The 21,279-nt window shown below is 48.4% G+C and overlaps 1 protein-coding gene across 2 annotated transcripts in view; it reads right to left on the reverse strand.

Annotated features, from left to right (window-relative positions):
* CYFIP2 (cytoplasmic FMR1 interacting protein 2) overlaps positions 1 to 21,279 on the reverse strand; it is a 109,463-nt gene that overhangs the window by 45,423 nt on the left and 42,761 nt on the right. Inside the window, exons 14-24 of one of the 2 annotated variants that reach the window (XM_016167008.2) lie at positions 20,622 to 20,788; positions 19,726 to 19,873; positions 17,461 to 17,535; positions 16,343 to 16,496; positions 15,397 to 15,553; positions 14,789 to 14,885; positions 11,745 to 11,821; positions 9,364 to 9,472; positions 7,408 to 7,527; positions 2,397 to 2,596; positions 684 to 771 (exon numbers count right to left, since the gene is read on the reverse strand). In XM_016167008.2, the coding sequence (XP_016022494.1) occupies positions 684 to 771; positions 2,397 to 2,596; positions 7,408 to 7,527; positions 9,364 to 9,472; positions 11,745 to 11,821; positions 14,789 to 14,885; positions 15,397 to 15,553; positions 16,343 to 16,496; positions 17,461 to 17,535; positions 19,726 to 19,873; positions 20,622 to 20,788 (1,392 nt within the window). The remainder of the gene's footprint in view (positions 1 to 683; positions 772 to 2,396; positions 2,597 to 7,407; positions 7,528 to 9,363; positions 9,473 to 11,744; positions 11,822 to 14,788; positions 14,886 to 15,396; positions 15,554 to 16,342; positions 16,497 to 17,460; positions 17,536 to 19,725; positions 19,874 to 20,621; positions 20,789 to 21,279) is intronic. The other variant, XM_016167009.2, reaches the window with a different exon arrangement.

A 21,279-nucleotide genomic window follows, 5' to 3' on the forward strand; every position in this document is an offset into this window, starting at 1 on the left:
TTGTTCCCCCGTTGCCACCACCGGTGTGGAGACGGAACTTGAGTTGGGGGCAGAGATGATGTCTGTTTTAATCTCTAACACATTCCCTGCATGAAAAATCTAGTCCGGTGTCTGGCCTATACCGGGTGCTTAACAAACGTCTGTTTTGTGACTGGCAGAGGACTGAAGATCTAGAACAGGGCACCATTTGAGATGTTTAGTTAGTGTCAGGATGTGTACGTGTGAACAGAGCAGCAAAGAGACAGGAGGAGACCTGTCTCCGGCTCTAGCTCCAGTCGACTGGCTTTCCTTCAAAGTGTCACCTTCCCAACTGCTCCTTGTCTGCAGAGCCCTTATATTTATGAAGCGCAAATCCCAGGGTGACAGGATGATACCTCAGTGAATCAACTGAGACGCAGCAGGAGACGGAACGCCACGATGAGAAGCCCCGCGCACCTGGGTCCCCACTCACCTCCCCACACACTTCCCGTGCGGGATCCAGGCCCTGGCGCGACTTTGCCCCCATCCCTGCTAGTCGTGGACAAATAAAGATTCATACACTCGCTGTCGCTTCCGCCTGCATCTCACTGCCGCCTCGTTATCGCCACACCTCCTTGCTTTTCTGATTGGTCCGGCGAACGCTTTTCTATTTGCTTTTGCTCGCTAGCTGTCTACGAAGTAGGACACAGGTTAAGACTACTCACCTTGGACCCATAGAGGTAATAAGGCTGGACGTTGGCGGGTTTATCTCTCTGCGGTTCTTGAGTGAAAGGAATGGCAGTTCGGACAAAGCTAGTAGAAGAAAAGAGATGGGGCGGGAGTTAACTGGGGCCTAACGTTATTCTTCGGGAGACATGATATAGTGGGGGCCCTTCCTGGCCAGGGGCGACCACACCGTTTCTTGGGTGGTTGCCTAGAAAGGCGCCAAACTCCTCTGACATCCTCCCATTCAGCTACTGTCTCTCTTCCAGATTCACAGGCTTGGCTCGGGGCTTGCGGCTGCTCAGGACAGTAGGCCAGAAAGTGAGAGGAGCCAGGCCTGCAAATGGCCTTTGCCACGGCTCCACCTCTCCACCCCCAGGTTTGCTTCGCAAAAGCAGATTTCTGCAAACTCTTTCCGTAAAGGCCCAGAGAGCAAATATTCTCAGTCTTGCCAGCCAGATGGTCTCTGTCACAACCGCTCGGCTCTGCTGGTAGCCTGAAAGCACCATAAACAACAGCAAACACAGGAGCATGGCTGCGTTCCATTAAAACTTTATGAATTTCGAATAATTTCCACATGTCGACAAAGTATAATTTTTCTTTGGATTTTTTTTCTCCAACCATTAAAAAATGTCAAGACTATTCTTAGTTCATGGGCTGTACAAAAATAGTGGGGAATGAGATATGGCTTGTGGACCAGGGTTTACAGACTTCTGCTCAAGAGGATTGAAAGTCCCAAATCTTTTGAAGACAGGAAGTGCTTCTCGGTAAGTGTGTGGATTCAGGCGCATGTGAGGATTCCTCCCAGACCCTTCCGCTCGTTCAATGCAAACTTATTTAATATTGGCCCTGGGGATACTGAGAGGACCTGTAAAGACATACATGTTGCTCATCCCTAGGTACTTGTTTTGCATGTATATCTCGCCTCTTCCCTCAGCTTTTGAATCACTGTGGAGATTAGGGATTAGGTCTTAATCCTACCTTGGTGCCTGGCCCAGGGCTGTGTGCACCCTGCAGGAGACATGTTCTACTTTGTCATGCACGCGTGTGCTCTGCACATCCATGTGTGTCTGCATGCGTGCGCTCCCATATGCGAATGTCCTCTTGAAAGCACCATCTGATGATGTCACTCCCCTTCCTTAAACTCTTGCAAGGTTCATAAATGCTCGAGCTGAACGTGGGCTGTGAAGTCGCGCACGGTCTAGATCCGCTTCCTCCTGCCTCCCGCCAGATCTTTCATGGCGCCCTTTGCCACCCTATCTGCTCCGCCCTCACCAGACTCAGCTCCTTACGACTTTGCCTAGAATACTCTTTTATCTCTTCCTACTCATCCTTCACGTCTCAACTCAACCACGATTCCTCTGAGGAGGAAGCCTCTCTCGGGGTTCGTATTGCTTCCCTTGTGCCACTCTCTCTCGTGGGGCTCTGCAGGCTTTCTTCTATCTCTAAGTTGACGGCTTTTAACAGTACATTTTTCTATGACTGTTTTATCACCTGCATCCTCCTTTGGCCTGAAGGCTCCAAGAGGCCGGAAGGCGTCTGCTTGCTCACCGTGGCATCCCCGGCTCCAGCACAGAGCTGCGCCCAGGAGGGGCTCTGTGAGGTGCCTGTGGCAGGCTCGAACTGACACCTATGCCTGTCCTCATTCGGAGGAGGCAGACGGCTGCTTCCCCAGCCCACCCTGCCCTGGCCCCTCTGCGCAGGGCCTCCCTTACCGGTTGGTGGACCCATTGTAGCAGTAGTTGGGGAGGAAGTCGAAGTTCAGCTCCCAGAAGACGTGCAGGGTGATGCGGCCATAGGGGGCGGACACGTTGTGGTTGGCCTCCCGGAACATGGCATCGAAGCTGTCCAGGGTCATGTGCTTACACAGCAGCCGGTGCGTGAGCCGGTTGATCTCCAGCAGCCACTCCAGCTCCTGGCCAGAGAGAACCCGTGGCTCCTGAGGGCCGGCACTCCCCTCCTAGACGTGAGCCCCATGGACAACCTCCTAACTGCCCACGTGGGGACTGGGATTCCCCCGGGGCATGTGACAACGTTCCCTTCCTCTGAGGAGTGGAAGGAATGGCCGAGAGAGGCTGCTTGCCTGTCCCAGGACGGGGACCACTGACCACACCGGCACCCCTCTGGGTAGAACGCCTATTTGTTTTCCCATTTCCATATTGTGAGAAAAAGCTTGTCCCTCAGTGTCGCAAGGAAGTGGGGAATGGCTGTCACAGAGGCTCCATTTTTGCTCTGCAGAAAGTGATCATAAGAGCTACCACCCACGAGGTGCTTACTGTTAGGTCAGAACTCATGAAAATACTAATTTTTTAGGTTAAAAACAATTGAATATTAGCAACTTCACATGGTTCAACCTAATATGTGCCAAATACTTTGTGTTAACTCATCTAGCTCAAAAAAAACCTATAAAGTTAGTATTACTGCTGTCCTTACTTTACACATTCGGAAACTGAGGCTTTGAGAAGTAGTTTTTGGCTTCAAAGCCAGGAAGCCGGGCTCCAAAATCCACATTCTTATCCACTGTATGACACCTATAACAATTTTTTAAAAAGCTGGAGGCAGAACATCTTCTGGACTGTAGGCTCCTCAGTCACACAAGGGCTGGTCACACTGGCGGAGGTGTGGCTGGACGCCACTGGCAAGCAGTCTGTCACCCACCCACAGCGACCAGGGACCCGGGTGAGCTGTGGACCCTGACTATTGGAATCCCGCCTTCAGGCAGAGAATAGGAGCAGAGTGGAGACCATCCAGACACAGAACACTGCCACTTGCTGGGGATTAAAAGGGGGAGTCAAACCCTCTGGGCTCACTTTAGTCCCTTATCACACGGCTGTCAAAAAGAAGCAGGGCACGGTCTCGTGCAGGGAGAGAAGGCAGCCCTCTCTGAGACGCGTTAGGGCATTCCTACGCTGTGGCGGTGAAGCTGTCTTCTGAGATGGGTACAACTGACCGTTTCATAGAGGGGAAGGTAACTGCCCCACAGAGAGGCAGGTTAGGTAACTTGCCCAAGGTCACACAGGGGACATGTAACAGGGCTTAGGTAGTGAATTCAGGTCTTCTGGCCCCTGTGACACAGCTGTCTGGAATAAGGAAGCGATTGCTGAGAAAGCCCCTTGAAAAATAAAACTGGTTTTACAACATAAAAGCAAAAAAAAAAAAAAAAAAAAAAAAAACATCGAAAGGACAGTTCACCAGAGCGTGGCCAGGACGTGGGACAGCTAGAGGGACTGCTTTAACGGCCGGAACCTGGAGCTCAGTTGCCTACAGTCACAGGAAGCAGCCTCGCATCAGGAATTCAGTTTTCTTCTCATCAGTCACAAGGCCCCCTAACCCTGGTGGGGGTCCCAAGTGTGGTCAGGTACAGGCCCCAGGCCACACTTCCAATCTTTGCTGCTTTACTGCTCCAAAGCTCAGACTCTAAGGCTCTAAAAATTGGGATTTTAGAACTGGATCGAAGCTTGCAAACTCCAATTGGCTGTAGAGGCCAGACAGGCCAGGTGAGTGAGACATGCTGGGGCGGGAGGCAGGCAGGGGGCCGGGTTGTCACTGGCACACTGGAGAGGCCCTGTGCAGAGAAAGGCAGGGCTGCTGGGAACTCCATCCGATTGCTGCCACTCCAGGATGCGGCTTAGCGATGGCATATTCTGCCATTTTTAAAAAGAAGGTCAAAGTCTGGATTCCAATGCTGGAACGGTGGCTGGAAGAATAACATTCCAATCATTGTATGCCATGCAGTCGAGGAAGGGCAGGTAGGTGGGATCAGCTCTCTGCTTGCCTCGTGGGGCCTAGATAGCTGGACCGTTATCTCTGCTCCCATTCACTTGGGATGGGTAAACAAATAAAAAGATAATAATAATAATAATAAAAGAAATCAATGCTGCTGAATTTATTTCTAAGGTCGCTGAGAGACTGTGTTACCTGGAAGATAATCGCAGATGTGAAATCAGGGAACAATTTCTGTTCTAACGTTCTGTGCTTTTACCGGTCTCACGAATGTGTGTCTGTGTCACCAGGGAAGACGGAAGGAGAGCGTTCGTAACTCTGCCGACGTGGGGGCTGCTGGCAGTGCAGCTCCCCCGCTCCGGCCACGCGACGGCACAGGCCTGTTTCTTTGTTACGTGTCCGAGCTGTGCTCCTGCATCAGTCACGTTCTTCCCGCCTCCCCCATCGGGAGGGCCCTTGCCTGCGGGATGCAGGACTCAGCGCATTGAGGTGCGGGGGGTCTGAAAGGCCATGTGAGTGGTTCAGGTGCCTTTCCCAGCATTCCACAGTAAAGTCAGTCCACTGGGGAAATAAGAATCCCATTTGGACAGCTTCTGCGAAGCAGTGGGAAGAACTCTTCAAGGGCAACCAGAAAACCTGAGTGTCAGCCACATGCGACTGTTAACCAGCTCTGTGGCCCCAGGTGGGTGGGACGATCAGGGCTCTTGCGTGACTGAAGTGGGCCAGTGGGGCCTGCGGCAAACCAATGATGTCTCGCCATTGCCAGGCAATCGCCGCCATCTGGGAAGGCTGGCCTGGTGCTGCCAGAGCTTCTGCAGTTTTACTCGAATTCTTCCAAATGTTGGATGTTGGCTGGAAATTTCAAATATGCTCTGCAGCCTAAACAAAACACAGTCTGCGGGCTGCCCGCTCTCAACTTCGGCACCAGATCCTGGAGAATCTATTCGCTCAGCTGTGTAGGAGGAGGGTGACCGACAAGAAATCTCTGCAGCCCCTCCCAACGTGGCATGAAGCTGCCTCCCCATCTCAGAATGGAGCTTCGGTGGTGGAGGGAAGGGCCGAGGGGAGCACATTCCTTGGTCTGTTTTTCAGAAGAGGCAGAAGCTTCTCAGCAGAGGTGAGGCGGGGCCTCCTGACCCCACAGCAGAGAGCACCCCTGGGGGCTCCTCTGCAAGGGTTTCACAGGAAGTGGCCACGCTCCTGGGGGCCATTGCCCTCACCTGATAAACAAGGGCTTTCACAGCTGTTTTGATTTTGTTCTCCACTGAAAGAACACTGAGTGCCTTTGAGGGGCGAGGAGAGGTCACGGACACTCATACGCACCTCGAACCCGGTTTTTCCCTAAGATGTGCTCAATCATATTACTGGAAAACTAGAAAATACAGCTAAACAAAAAATGAGAACAAAAATACCTCCACTTGGAGATCATCGCTGCTAACATTTTGGCATAAACAAAGAAAAATCTATTCCTTAAAATAGATCACCCAGAAGAACGCGTACTATATTACAGTCTCTTAGAGCACGTGACCCAGGTCTTAAGTAGGCAGCTGGGTCATGTCCTCTCACTAAGAATTGCTGAAAATTCACCTTGAGAATGTTTCACTGCAGCCCCAAATTTCTATATTCCTCTCATTTTTTCCCCTATAAGCTATTATTTATTAAGTGCAAGAAACAAGGCGAAGCTCTTTCCGGGTGGTATCTCATTTTATCTTTATGACGACGCTATGAGGTGAATTCCAACATTTCCTCCATTGTGTGGATGGAGAAACAGGCTTAGAGAAGATGAATAACTTGGCCAAGGTCACCCAGCTAGTAAGCGGCAGGGCCAGGATGGGGCTGCAGGTCCTTCTGACGCTAATGCTTTAGTTCTTAAACATTTTTTTTTTTTTTTGTCTACTTAGAAAAACAAAACAAAACCTTTTCATTAGAAAGAATTTTAGACTTACATGTAAGGGAAGGTAGCAGAGTTCCTAAAGATCCTTGACCCAGGTTAACCAATGTTAACATCCCACATAACCACGGTATAATTATCAAAGGTAGGAAGCTAACATGGGTTCAATACTATTAACCAAATGGCAGACCTAATTTGAATGTTACTCGTTTTTCCACAGAGGCCCTTTTTTCCGTTCTAGCTTTCAGTCCAGGATTCCACATTGGATTTAGTGTCTTCTAGTCTTTTCCAATTGCTAACAGTTTTTAGTCTTTCTTTGTCTATATGATCTGGATGCTTCGGGAAAGTATCATTCACTTAAAAAAAAAATGTCATTTAAGATTATGTGTTTTGGCAAGAATACCACAGAATACATGTCAGGGGATACATTCGTATATCTTATTACTGCTGATATTAACCTTCGATTCTTGGTTAAGATGGCATCTGCCAGGTTTCCCCCGGGTAAAGTTACAATTCTCCTCTTTGTCCTTAATAAAAATCTTGAAGAAGATTGTTTGAGACTATGCAAATATCCTTTGATTTACTTAAAGTCTGATCAGTCAAGTTTATTCTAATTCTTGGAGAGAGAGAATTATCAGAGAGAAGTTCAAGTTGCTGTTCAATAGGAAGCAGGCCTGTTCCATGCTTGTACATTTGGGCCAATTCTATAATTTGCACGTCTCAGTACAAAATGAAAATGTGGGGGCCCCTTGTTGGAAAATTATTAAGAATTTCAAGATGGTGACGACAAAGCATTAAACTGAGCACAGAGCCCTTCCTGGCCCCATACTACTGCACACCCATAGGGTGACCCTATTGGGCAACCTTCTCTAGCTTCACTGGACCACCCAAATACTCACTAGGATCTGTAGAATTCTAAAGGACATGGAGCTATACCTCAAGGTGGGCCATCTCTAGAGATTTCAAGATCCTTTTTTTTGCCTATTCTATTCAGACAGGAAAGAGACTGCACTTCTCTTTAACTGGCCCAGTACTAGGCTCACAACAACCCCCAGCTAGGCTTCTATCAGAGGAATCCCAGGAAGGAACACCCAGGGGCCTGAGTCTCTTACCACAATGGAGGTCAGGTCCTCACTCTCAAAGCGGCTGATGGCCTGGTCCAAGGATTTATACATGGCGGCAGAGATGCGCTGGGTAATGAGTCTGTTCAAGTCAATTGATCTACCCAAGAGCTGGATGGAAGGGAGAGAGAGAAGACTTACTTAAAGGTTTGCACAGACGCATGACAACTAAATGCAATGCACTGATAAAAAAAATTGAGTTGAAAGTATAAAAGACATTACTAGGATGAACAGGGACTCTCTGTAGAAAACAGTATCGTTAAATTTCCTGAGTGTGACAATTTTATTTTAAGAGAGAGCGTCCCTGTTCTTGGGAGATACATGCTGAGGTATTCAGGGGTGAAGTGTCATGACCGCAACTTACTCTCAAATGACTAAGAAAAAAAGTATATATTTGAAAAATATATATTTCATAGGTTATTTACACATTCTAAAAATATGTGTTATTTACAGTATATTTACTGTATCCATAAGAGAGAAAAAACACAGTCATGAGAAAGTGGAGCAAATGTGGCGAAACAATAATCGTGAGCTGTCTGCATGCAGAGTACATGTGTGTTCGCTGTCTTAGTCTTTCAACTTTTCTGTAGTTCTGAAACATAAAATGTCGAGGGAAGATACAAGTCATTCAGACTGTAATAAGAGCCTCAGGACAGGCTCTGGCATCCGGTGCAATGCTGACATCCTAAATTCAGCCCTGACGTTCTTCCTGCACCTGTCCTGTGCCCCAATTCAGAGTCACCAGGAAACAGCAGCCCCCTCAGCAAGGGCCTACTGTGTGCCTATATGGGGATGAATTTAAATGCAAGAGGGTGAAGGGCTGGTTACAGGATGGAAAATACAGCTTACGATAGTTTCTACTGGGGTACACATGGGCGTTACCACAGATGCTATGTAGATAGCAATAAACATTTATTGAGTACCTACTGTGTGCACTGCACTTTGCTAGGTAGGTGGCCAAAGGTTATTCTTAACCGTTTTAATTGTTCTAATTGCTTTTTGGGGTGTATTTTCTACCACTGACTAGGGCCCCTTATAACCATCTTGTGCTCACATAAAGTCCTCAGTATTTAATATCCTGTGGCTAATTCTGTCTACATCAGTAACTGGTAGCCAGAAGTTTCTGAGAAGCTCAAGGCAAAGCATTGAGCTCCTATTACTGGCAGAGGTGGAAATCTTCTTTTTCCTCTTATGATGCTCCATGTGCCTTGGATTTCCCATAGCAATGGGAATGCCCAGGGTTCCCTTTCCTCTTCCTCTAGACAACTTCTCAGCAGAGGCCCTGCCCTCTTTCACCTGCACCTTCTCCCCCAACACCATGAACCACGTAATAAGCATGCAGGGGTCACAGTGTAGAGGCCATTTCACCACCGCTTGGCTGACAGCAGGGCTTAGGAGTGGGGTCCAAAGTCTGCTGGAGCATCTCCTGCTCTGTCTGCCTGGCTCACGTTACCATTTCTAAGCAGGGGTATATTTCTCAGCTCCTGGCAGCATTTCCGCTACACCTGGGGTCAAATGTTAACAGAAACCAACTCCACAAAAATGAATCATAATTCCTATGCTGGGTTTAGCCCGACATGCTTTGTTTCAAAGGCCCTGCAGCTCTCCTTCACTCAGGCCAGCATTTGAGCCTGTTCAGGGATAGATTTATCCATTTCCGAGTGGCGGTCCTGAAGGAAGGAAGTGGGCTGCAGCCAATGGTGGGGAGACAAAGGCGTTGGTGGCCACTGCTCCCCAGAAGTGAGCTGCAGATGGGATGAGCACCTTAGAACTTGAACCGGAGGCAGCCCGAGGCCTTTTCATGGTTTAAGATTCTGAGGCTGCGTTATACCTGTGCTCAGAAGTTCGCAGGGCAATACACAGCCCTGATTTCTGATCTCTCTGCTAACGCCCCAGTTATTCTCCCCTGCCCGTTCCGCCTCCGCGGTGGCTTTCTTTCAGTATTACCTGGACATGTCTCTGTTTCAGCAGCGTTTCATAGCGGTTGGACGGTGGGTACGGAATGATGACTCCATAGTTCTTACATTCGGCTCTAAAACGTTTATCCAGAAGAACGCTGGAAAGGACAAAAGTTAAATGAGACCAGAAAACAGGGCAGCGAATAGTTTTCAAATGCCCGGCCATGTCTACGTTAGACCACAGCATCTGCCCATGAAACATTATCGAATACATTTTAAATATATATATTTTTACTGTCCAAGAGCGAAGTTCTTCACATTTCTTTTCAGCCATAAGAGCTCAACGTGCAAAACAGAATTCCAAAGTTAGAGACAGGCAACCCAGAAGTTGAGCTGCTTTCCTCTTTTATTCATACCAAAACACACACACAAACGCGCGCGCACACACACACGAACAAAAAACAGAAAAAGAGAAAAGAAAGAAAGTAAGAAAAGATATTGACTGCATGTTTAGCATATTGCATATCCTTTCTTAGGCTAAAATGTTAACCTTTCTTAGGCTAAAACGTTAAAAAGTACCACAGATACAAAGTTCCAGTCCTCATGCAGCCTGTGTTCTGGTGAAGAGAGACTGATACTACATAAACAAGCAGAGGAATAAAATAATATCCAGTACTAAAAGTCTGCATAGTACTTACTACTTATCAGGTGCACACGCGTGCTCTCACTTTTAACCTCACAACTACCCTATGCGTTACATGTACTGTTATTATCTTTCACACTGAGGCATGAACTGCAGAGTAGTAAGTGCTCTGAAAATCATAAGGCCATTTGGTGTTAGGAGGTCAGGGAAAGCCTCTCTAGAGAGGTTTTGTTGGACAGAGATCTTAAACGCTAAAAATAGAAAGATCTGGGGGAAGAATCTCTCAGGCACAATTAGCTTGGAATGTCTGAGAAAAGGAAAGAGGGCCAGTGTGGATAAAGGGGGCAGGGTACAAAAATGAATTGATAAAGTTATTCCAAGGACCAGATCATGTCATATTACATAAGCCACAGTAAAGAGCTTAGATGTTTTCTAGATGAAATTGGAAGTCATTAAGAGGTTTTAAGCAAGAAAGTGACATAATCTAAATCTACACTCTCCAATATAGGTAGCAGCCACCAGTCACATGAAGTGTGGTGGGTCCAAGCTGAGCTGTACTATGAACATAAAATACACACTGGATTTTTAAAGACTTAGGAAAAAAAAATGAAAATCATCTCTTCGATAATTTTTAATTGTTACATATGTTGAAATTATAGTATTTTAGATATATTGGACTACAATAAAGTATATCCTTAAAATTAATTTTACCTGTTTGTTTTTCTTTTTTAAAATATGGCTACTAAATTTTTTTAAATTACATTTGTGGCTCACATTTATAATTGCATTATATTTCTAATGGACAGCACTGATCTAGATCATTCTTTCCCTCCTGTGCTTTCTCCAACTCTTCCAACCTCTCTCCAGCTTTGTTATGAAGCCTGCCCCCTCTTGTGGTCTGTGAAGAGAGACATTTACAGGTACTAATCATATTCGTCCTCCGAACGACCCTAACAGGTAGGCATGCTATTATTATTATTATTATTGAACTTTTCAAGTTATACATACAAAATATTAGTTTCAGGTAAACAACATAATGATTTGACACTTATATCCCTTATGAAATGATCATAATGAGAAGTCTAGTAATCACCTGTCACTATACAATGTTGTATAGTGATATCACTGACTATATTCCCTATGCTGTACACTACATCCCTGTGGCTTATTTATTTTATGACTGGAAGTCTGTGCCTCTTGTTAAAACTTCACCCTTTCTGCTCATCCCTCCCCTCTGGCAACGACCAGCATTTTTTTCTGTGTCTACGAATCTGTTTCTCTTTGTTTTGTTTGTTCGTGTGTTTTGTTTTTCAGATTCCACATATAAGTGACACCATAGGGTATTTGGTGTGCTATTATTATTATTATACTTATGCCACAGGGACTTTGCACAAGTAGTTTCTTTTGCCTATAATTTCCTGTCCCACCTTTCACCTACTTTTACTTCTATCAATTTGAAAAACGAAATCAAATGTTACTTTCTCAGGGGAGCCTGGGAAGCCCTTCCAGTTCCCCACCCCAAAGACTAGTTCAGGTTTAACTATTATATATTCCCATATTCCCATGAACTTTTCCTTTATAGGGAGTATATAACCTCTCATTACTGTACATTCATTAGTTTTTATTAATTCCTGTCTTCCCCACTGGACAGTAAGCTCCAAGAGGCCCAGCACTATATCCACCTATTTTCCTTTCTCCTATTAAGTCCAGGCCCATGGACTCCCTCAGATTTCCTTTCAATGCTAAAGAAGGGAAGCTTTGTAACAAAAATCCCTGGGCTCTCATACCTGCCGGCCATGGCTTTGTAGTAAGCAAAGATCTGGTCTGCCAGCTTGTAGACAAACTGATCAAAACACAGGTTCACCTGGTGAAGAGGAAGCAGAAAATGTCAATGGTGTCTGTCTGGCTTTATTACAGAAACTCAGGCAACTCAAAGTGGGCAGTCGAGCAGGCCTGCCCAAAGTATGTGGCGGGGAAGATGCTTTGAAGGAAAAAAATATTCTATGGCCAAGAAATCTGGGAAGCCTGGTCCCTTGCTCTCAAGGTCTTCCATTAGGCACAGAGAAAGCAAAGTTCAAAAAGCTGTTGAGGAATCACCATCCCCACTGGTCCCGTCCTCTTGTAAAAAGGGGCCTGCCCAAGGGGAATGCCACAGATAGGTCTTCCTACCCTGTAATTACCAACATCGGCCTCCCTAGGCTACCTCTCCCTATTGACTTTATCTTTTCCTTTCATCTTCCCTTATCTTGCTTTGCAAATAAAGAAGCGAGGGTCGTTAGAAATTTAAAAACTGAAGAAATATATTCCTTAAAAATCTTTGATTTTTAATGAATAAGGGACTATCTTGCCATTTCAGTGTTTCACCACATTGATGACAGATTGTGATGCTTGAGTGAGAAGCGAGTTCACGTCAGACACAGAGGATCAAAACCAAACCCTCCAACATGGCAGGAACAGGAAATGGCAGAAGGTGGGAACTTAGAGAGGAGACTGTGGCAGCTTCAAAGGAAACAGACTGTATTTAGGTGGCTAATCCTCTATTCCTTTCTCACCAAATTCACAGCTCCATAAAATTATCGCTTGATCCAAAGGGCTTTCAAGTCTCTCATTTTACACCTCAGCCATTACCCTTAATACAAAAACACAGTGGTATATGTACAATGCTGTCCTCATCTGCAGGTCACCAAAGCCTCTGCCCTGGACTTTGAACTTCAAGGGCATGGGGCCTCCTCTAGGCGAGAGCCTGCAGGGTCCAGGTTGTGGTGGCCACTCATACCCCACGTTCTTCTTCTAGAACCAGCTTTGCGTATCCTTGCCCAAATGGCCCAAGCTGCTTTCAAGCCCTGGGTGTTCTTTCCCCTGGGTTCATCCCCAAGAGTGAACTACTCTGCAGGTATGTGTAACCCTAGGGCCTGGGCTGGCCAGGGGACCATTGTTTGTGGGCAGGGGTTAGACAAAGCTTGGGTATCCACAAACATACTCATGAGGCCCTTCATAATGCAGGAGAAAGGGGGCAGGAGACGCAGGGAACAGATTTGCATTGGGGCCCATCAAGATTTTCAACTCCCATAGAAATCAGAGGATTTAGAAAGAAAGCAGCATCTCCACTAGCTTTTCTTCGAAATACATAAACTCTCAAAAAAATCTGGTGGTGATACTTATTGTAGAACATTCATGTGTTCACTTTATAAATGAGAATGCCTTAAATTTATATGAAAATTTTACCTAATTGGCTTCATTCTACGTTTATATTACCCCACGTACTTTAGAGCAGAGACTATCATTCCAATTTCCAAAAGGCAAAGATGAGATATTTTGGTTGTCGCTAGTGCCATTGACCTCACGTTTCTGGTCCTTGCTGGCCCATGGTAGGTCTGCACATCCTGGGTTCTCTTTGAAAGGGGGTACAGACATGTGACTTGCTTTGACTGACGGAAAGTGTCACTTTCAGATGGAGGCTTTAAGTATCAGAGTGTAATTCACCCTAACCCTTCCCCCTGCCATGGCAACTAGTAAATGTTCCAGATGGGTCCCAGATTAAAGATTACATGGAACAGAGCCCCAAACTAACCCATAATGGAAAAGTAAACCTTTGGTTTTAAGCTACTAAAAATTTGAGGTTGTTTGTTACTGCAGCATAACCTAGGATATCCTGACCATTACAGAAATAAAGCCATTGAGTGACTGTTTATTAAATAGGTTAATAATTGAGAGGATGGCTATTTCGGTCCTACTAGTACTAGACAGAGACTCTTTAAGCTGTGTGACCTTGGGATAATGACACTTTACCACTTTAAGTCTCCAATTTTAAAGTCAAACAGGAGCAATTCTTTAAATTATTGTAAGGCTATTGTAAATGCTTATAGAGCATTTAGCACAGTGCCTGGCAAATGGTAAATATATAATAATCGATAGGTGGTATTACTGTTGTCATTATAACCAGGTAATCAAACCATAAAGGATACATTAGAAAAATAATTTTACCTATGCAGTTCAATCATCTGCCATCCCTTCAACATTCGAAAAAGAGAGACCATCATCCTGCTCTCGGTCCTTTTTTATTTATTTGTTTGTTTGTTTATTTTTTCTCCCTCTTTAATCCTACCCCCACCCCCCGCCACCACCACCACCCCTGATGTTGGATATTGCTGTCTCCCTTTTTTTAAGAACTGTATCTCTGAAGGTGGGGAGCCTCCTCCCACGTGCTCACGGTGTGCCCCCGGGGCCTGGCACACCCAGGGGGCCCAGTGAACCTGAGGTATGGTCTGTGGCTCCACGTGGGGCACGAACCCAGGGCCTTCTGCATGTAAAGCGGACGTGCTAACCACTATACTATGGAGCCACCTCCTTTCGGTCCTTTTTGATGCTCACAAAGATCGCTCCCCAGAACAAGTCATTGACCCCCTATGACGTGCCTCCCAAAATCAATAGGTTGAGATCCTAACCCCCAAAAGTGATAGTTTCAGGAGGCGGGGCCTTTGGGAAGTCATTAGGTCACGAGGATGGAGCTCTCATGAACAGAATTAGTGCCACTGTAAAAGAGGCCCCAGAGAGCTCCTTCGCCCCTTCTGCCATGTGAGGACATGATGAGAAGTCTGAGCCCCAAAAGAGCACCTTCACCTGACAAGGCTAGCACCCTGATCTTGGACTTCCGGCCTCCAAAACTGTGCAAAGTAAATGTCTGCTGTTTATAAGCCACCCAGCCTGCGGTATTTCATAGTAGCAGCTTGAATGGACTAAGACACCCCACTTTGTGCCAACAGCTAAAAATCTGAAAAGTCCAGACTCTCAAAACGAGATTTCGGGAACAAAACGAGATTTCGTCACTTGCCTCGGCTTCGATCTCGTCGTACAGGAACTGCTTTTTAAATTTGGTCAGAGCATAGTAGGCGCTGTCATTGTACAGATCCAGCGGGTAGAGGACGTACCTGAAGAGGGAAAAACAACGGCGGGAAGCTTACTCATCGTCTCTGTGAAGGTAGGTAGATTTACACCGGCCTGGGCAATGTGAAGTGTTGTTGGGCGAAATGGGAACCTCCCAGCGCTCTGGGATGCTTCCAGCCTCCACCTGGGACTGACTGACTTTACAGTTCGTGCACCGAAATCAAAAGTCCATGGTGCTGATAAATCCAAAGCCTGAAAAAAATTAGTCTGGGACTAAAAGGTATTGGTGGTCATTAAAGATATTAGCTTCCCGATCCCCAGAGATAACCATTTTTCCCAGCATGGCTGTCAGGAGACCAACAAAGCACAGGCAGGGCAGATGGGCTGGTAGACTTCCGAATCTATCTGCAAGGCTGGGTCAAATTTGGTGTGACCCGATCCTTGGCTGGGCACCATGCCTTGTCTGAGAAGTTCGGGAAAGAACAGAGCTCCTTGGCAAACCACCCATCACCTGCACCCCAGAAACCTTCTTGCTAGCCCAGGCCTGCCTCTTACTCCATCATGGAAGGTTCTTTGGTTTCCAGGATATGGTCTGTGAGAATCCAGGGCATGGACATCTCGATAGGGAACTGGATTCGCCGGCCCATCGTTAACTCCAAGAAGAATTCTCGGAACCAGAGCTGGGAGAGGTCACAACACTGCTGCAGGGCTTCTAAAAAGCAGGAGAGAAGGCGCCTCGGGTTACACAGAAGCAGCACCAGGAGACCTTAGGTGTTACTGTGTCTATTAATTTTCATCGTTATTCTTATGACTGTGCGAGGTATGCAAGAGGTCCTCGGAAGTATCACTCAATCGGCAGATGCAGCTCTCTTGCACCTGAAGGCCAGGCTACGTCTAGTTAGAAGACAGGGCTTGTTAAGTTTCAGAGACAGTGGCAGTGCATGGGGGAGGGCGGCAGAGATGTTTTAGAGCTTGGGTGTCCCCACAATTTCCATCCCCGCCCCGTACAAAGCCATCCTGAAAACACAGTCTAAGAGTAAAAGCGTGCTTGCTATACAAACAGTGTCAGGATGGGTCTCCAGGTGCCTGCTTTTAAGCGGACTGCAGCCCTCTGTCCCCGTGTGCGAGGTTCTCCTGGACTCCCTGCCGCCCAGAGGCTTCGAAGGCCTTTCCCGGGCTGTCTATGTAGACTCTGGACTGCTGGTTAAGACCGCTCTCCAGTACCAAGCAATGCCTTACTACTCTCACGACCCAGGGGTGCTGGTCTCCCTCCACCCTGCCCTGTCGTGTATGTTACCATTGTTGACCCCTCTCTACTAAAGGCTTCGTGACAAATTAGCCACAATGTCTACCAAAGACAGATTCCCAGCTAAACCAGAAGAGCTGCACTGAGGCCTGGCCTCCTGGAGTCCACCAAAATAGGCCGCTTTGGGTCAAAAACCGTGTCTCTTTGCCACTGGGACCCGGGAGCCCCCTCCCGTCCCCAGAGGCGGCAGCTCACCGCTGATGTTGAGCAGGTGCGTGAAGAAGAAGGACTGTTTGTGGAAGTCCTCGATGGCGAGGACAATGGGGCCGTCCAGGCTGCTCCTCAGGGTCTTCTTGGAGCCGCTCTTGTCTGCGATGAGCGACTCGAGCATGGTCCGCACCATGTACAGCTTGAGAGAGAAAATACGACGGGAGGGTCAGGGGCTGGCACTCCACCTGCAGGAGAGGCTGCATTGTGCTGCATTTATATATACATACATATATATATATATATATATTTTTTTTTTTCTGCAGATGTCTGCCCTTTAAAAAGCTTTGTCTTAAGGAAGCACCAGTTTACGGTTGGAGAAGTGAATTTGGAAACGTGTAGGCTTTCGAGAGGGAGACTAGCCAGCCTGGGAAGGCAGCTCTGCCCGGAACCGGCGGCACCCGTGGGTGGGTGGGCCTGGTGATACCAGGAAGTTCAAGGCCCAGGTTCCCGCCTGCTCTGCTCTGCTCCGCTAAGGGCCAGGGCTTCAGAGGAGAACCTCATTCCACGTCGCCCTGGAGTCACTCCCTGTTTTCCTGGACGGCCATGGTGGCACCATGGGTGGAGCACTGGACTGAGAGTCAAAAGACTGGGGTTTCAAGGCCGGGTACTGCTGCTGACTTGCTGTGTGACCTTCGGTGACAAAGTCCCACTCTGGGTCTCAGTTTTTTTATCTGCTAACATGAAGGGGGTCCTACCAGATGCTTTCCCAAACCAGTCCCTTTCAGCGCTAACACTCCAAGGAACTGTGAAACAACATATGACCAGAACGAACCCCCCACCACCTCGAGTTTCCGATCCTCAGCATCTGATTCCGTTGCTGAGGAATTTCGCCCTCTGTTGGCACCAGCTGCATCGCACAGCCTGCCGAAATCCTGCGCGGAAAGCGGGTGAAGCTTGGTACTTACACAGGAAGCCTACTACACAATTAACTCCCGCTTAGAGAGGACCTTAAGTGCAAAAGGTACGAGTGCTAATCTAGATCTTTCCACATCATTTGTCTTTAAATCTTAGGGCTGGAAGGGGTCTTGAGCAGCCAGGCTAGTCCATTCCTGCTGCCTCCTGCAGAAGTGTACCCAAACCAACCCAGCCAGGCGGTGTTATACCAAGGATCGGCAGCCTCTTCGGCCCTGTGTGCCACCAGTGGGGTGAAACAAAGCCCGCGGGGACCACTGGCAGGCCTAAGACATAGATAGGAGAGAGGAGGAGGGAACGGGAGGGCAGGAGAGACAGGGAAGAGGGAGAGAGAGAAAAGAAAGAGAGAGAGAAAAGCAAGAGGTATTGTATATGGTGGGAAAGCCGTCACGACTGCCTGGGGCCACTCGCCGACCACCTCTGAGACGCACCAACCGCCCTCTGCCACCACATCCGTCCTCGCTGCCTCTGGACCTTCCCTAGGACCTCGCCCACCATGTGCCTGGCACTGGGCGGGGCAGTAGGCCACAGAAAGGAGTGGCACGCTGTCCCTGCCGTGTGGTAAAGGCACCCCCGTGGTTGCCAGCTGACCAGATCGTTCACCCTCTGCAGCCCTGTCCGTGGGCGTGGCTGTCGCCCCTAAGAATCGAGAAGCACGTTCTGACGATGGCCTTTGGCGTCCTCGAAGAAAGGATTCTTCGAGTCCAATCCGTGTGGGCGTTGACTGATTTGTATTAAACTCTATTTGAAAATCTATTTTGTCCATTAGAGGGAAATTCTTTTCCCACCTACTGCTATGGAACAGAGCATCCAATTCACCGGAACAGTCAACGTCCCCGCTACGCTAGAAGCCCATGTGCACCATGCTCCGAGGGCCCTCGCAGAGCCCTGGGGTGGGAGTCAGGAGACCTGGTTCTTGTCCCACCTCAACCTGTGACTCACCTGGTGGCTGGGACAAGTCACTTCCCCTCTCTGGACCTCAGTTACCCCATCTGTAAAATAGGGGGAGCGGACTGGGACTAGTTTCTCTCTAAGGGCTCATCCGGCCCCGTCGAGGAGCCTAGTAAATGCACCTGTGCCACGCGACGTGACTCGGTGCTGCTGGGAGGACTGACTGGTGGTGACAGTCACCTTTCGCTTGTCTGCAGAAACACTCCCTCCTCTCTTCTCTCCACCCTCCCCCACGCGACCCGTCTCTCCCCCTTCGGCTGCCCTCTCTCTTCCTCCTGCTTTCCAGGTTCTCTTCCGCCTCGTCTGTCTTTCCCTGGCTCGTGTCTGAGGACTTACGGAGACGCCTGACAGCTCTGCGCAGCCCCTCCAGGGCATTCTGGGCTCGAAAGGTCTCTGGCCCGTGACACTACACGGAACTGTTTGTAGAAGCGTCCGTGGGATGTCCCGCGACCAGCCGGCAAGACGGGTGCAAACCGGCCCGCGGGCTGTGAAGCCAGCGGGAGTGACAGTGACAGTGCTGAGGACCCTTCTCACCCGTCCCTCCTCCCCGCGCCCCTGCCCAGATACAGACAGACACACAATGAGAAGGGTGCGGGTGGGCCTGGGATGGCTCATCTCGGATGATTCATGGTCTCCGGATGTCAGGCAGGAGACAGGCTTAAAGGCCATGTGGGATGGGAGTTCCCAGCCTGGGGCTTCTGGGGCCTGAAAGACCTTTAAAAGCTGCAGGGGATCCATATGCTTTCCCCCCAATACCTCAGAAAGCCTACCAGGAACTACTCATCTTTAAGCAGATGGCAAAGATTGACCTAAAATGCCCAGATTCTTTACTTGTTTTCCCTGGAAGTTTACAGACAATAAGCCACAGTCAACCTGTTGTTTAGAAGATCTAGGTGGCAACTCTGAATCTCTCCGATTACTAGACTTTCTCTAAGGGGTTAGGGGCTTTCAATTTTTGTGCTTTATGGGGCTGTGGAAATTACTTTTTCAGTAACATAATCTCATCCAAAGTTATCATTTAATGGAGATGTTCAGAACTCAGACAGTTCAAGGTACTTTCCCAAGATCACACAGCAAGTCAGAGACAGAACTTGTGAATTTCCAAGCTAGGATGTCACTGTAGGGGAAGGGGCCAGGATTCATTAAAGAGGGACAGAATAGATGCATATAGATTCCACTTTAAACTCCTCCTACACTTTGGAACCAGCCCTGGTATTACCCCCATTTGCCAGATTAGACAACCGAGGCACAAAGAGATTGTGTAAATGTACCCGAGGTCACACAGGTATCTAGGACTAGAATCCAGGTCTCCTGAATCTTAAGCCAGTGGTCCTCCTTCTTATATCAAAACAAGATGGCAGGACAGACTAGAACAGCTGCTTGACCCTGCCCCTCCCGCCTGGGGACCCCCTCCCCGCCACCGCACCATGGTCCAGCCAGGATGACCGGCCACAGCCTGGCTGGCTTCCACTCAGCAGAGCTGGCCTGTGCTTAATGCTGCTTACCTGGGTGCTGGAGGGCCCCACGGCACGCCGAGGCACCTTGATGTCAAATCCACCTTTGGGATCCTTCTCCCCTCTCAAGCATGGGTCATTGGGGGGCTCTCGACCCCCTTCCCAGTCACAGATGGTTTTTCGAATCGCCTGTAGGACACTGGGGAAGAGAGGCCCGAGGCTCAGACCAGGTTTCACCACTGGCAGGGGGTGAACAACACAAGCCTGTTTCTAGAGTCTGTGGTGTCCCAGCACCACCTGTGAAATGTGCTCATCCCTGGCCCCACTCCCAGAGATGCAGGTTTAAGAGGGAGGAGGCGCCATCTAGAAGTCTACATTTTACGACTTGCACTTTGCACCCCAGGTGAGTCTGACGCCCACTGGCTCTCTGAGAACTCAGCTCTGAGCCTGCACAGTGGGGCAGAAGTTGAGTGGGGCAGGATGGATAGTTCTCCTTTTGGTTATCAGAGAGTCTCAGTCCTATTGAAACTCTGTATACTTAAAGTTCTAAGAATCATTTATATGTATCATTTACTTACTCCACGCTGCTGTGTGCTTAGGAGTACACATGGATGATCTCATTTTATCATCTCAAGGGCCTACGAAGTAGGTGCCATTGTCATCCACATTTTACAAATAAAATGGAAGTTCAAAGAGGCTAAGTAATTTGACTAAGTTCACATAGCTAGACGGTGCTGGATATGGGCTTCAAACCCAGAGACCGAGGACAAATTCACCTCAAACGTCCAATCTCCTACGGCCCCCTAAAGTTTGCTGCCCTTTGCTGGGAGGGTCCGTGTGTTCAGAGGTGGCCCTGGAAGCTGCCTGGACAGGGAACTTCCTCTGTGGCCTGTATCTCACACCCCTGATTTTTGACGTGCCCCTGAAAAGGGCCACCGAAAACCCACCTGATAAGGACGTTCTTCTTCTTCCGCACCGCCTGCCTCAGGGGCTCACGCAGGGTCACCTGAGCGAAGTCCTGCAGGGCCGCGTAGATGGTGTTCCTTATGGCCTGGTTGAAGACGCTCTCCATCCTGCCCATGAGCACCTGCAGGCCTTTGATCATGGCGATCACCTGGCCAAGCACAGATCAAGGTCAGGTTCATCATGCCCTCTCGGCTCACCCGTCTGTCCAGCACTCTTCACCACATCACAGGGAGGGTGCCATGTGAGGCGTCCAGAAGCATGAGGCCAACCAGTGCCACTCAGAGTGCCAGTTCACGGCTAGGTAAGCAACGTGTGCCAGAACAGAAATCAGCACCCTGCCTCCTCCACAAAGGAAGTCCTGCCGCAAAGTAAAGGTGCCGGCCAAACCGAACGGCACGCTTCGTGGTGCATTTTTCCTTCCAGCACCAGCTCCCTGTCTTGTCACCGACTGATGACAAATGGCAACCGGTCTGTGGACCAGTCTGACCTCTGCGAGCCTCTCCACACAGCATGCATCTACAGACCATGGCAAATAGAACCTTTCGCTATGAGACATTTGAAAGAATTTTTACAATCTTTGCTTTTGAAATAATTTGGCTATAGTTGCTACTTGAGTCCATATAATAGGATTCCTGTAGA

Source organism: Rousettus aegyptiacus, unplaced genomic scaffold (genome assembly GCF_014176215.1).
Source record: "Rousettus aegyptiacus isolate mRouAeg1 unplaced genomic scaffold, mRouAeg1.p scaffold_m13_p_7, whole genome shotgun sequence".
NCBI classification, from domain to species: domain Eukaryota; kingdom Metazoa; phylum Chordata; class Mammalia; order Chiroptera; family Pteropodidae; genus Rousettus; species Rousettus aegyptiacus.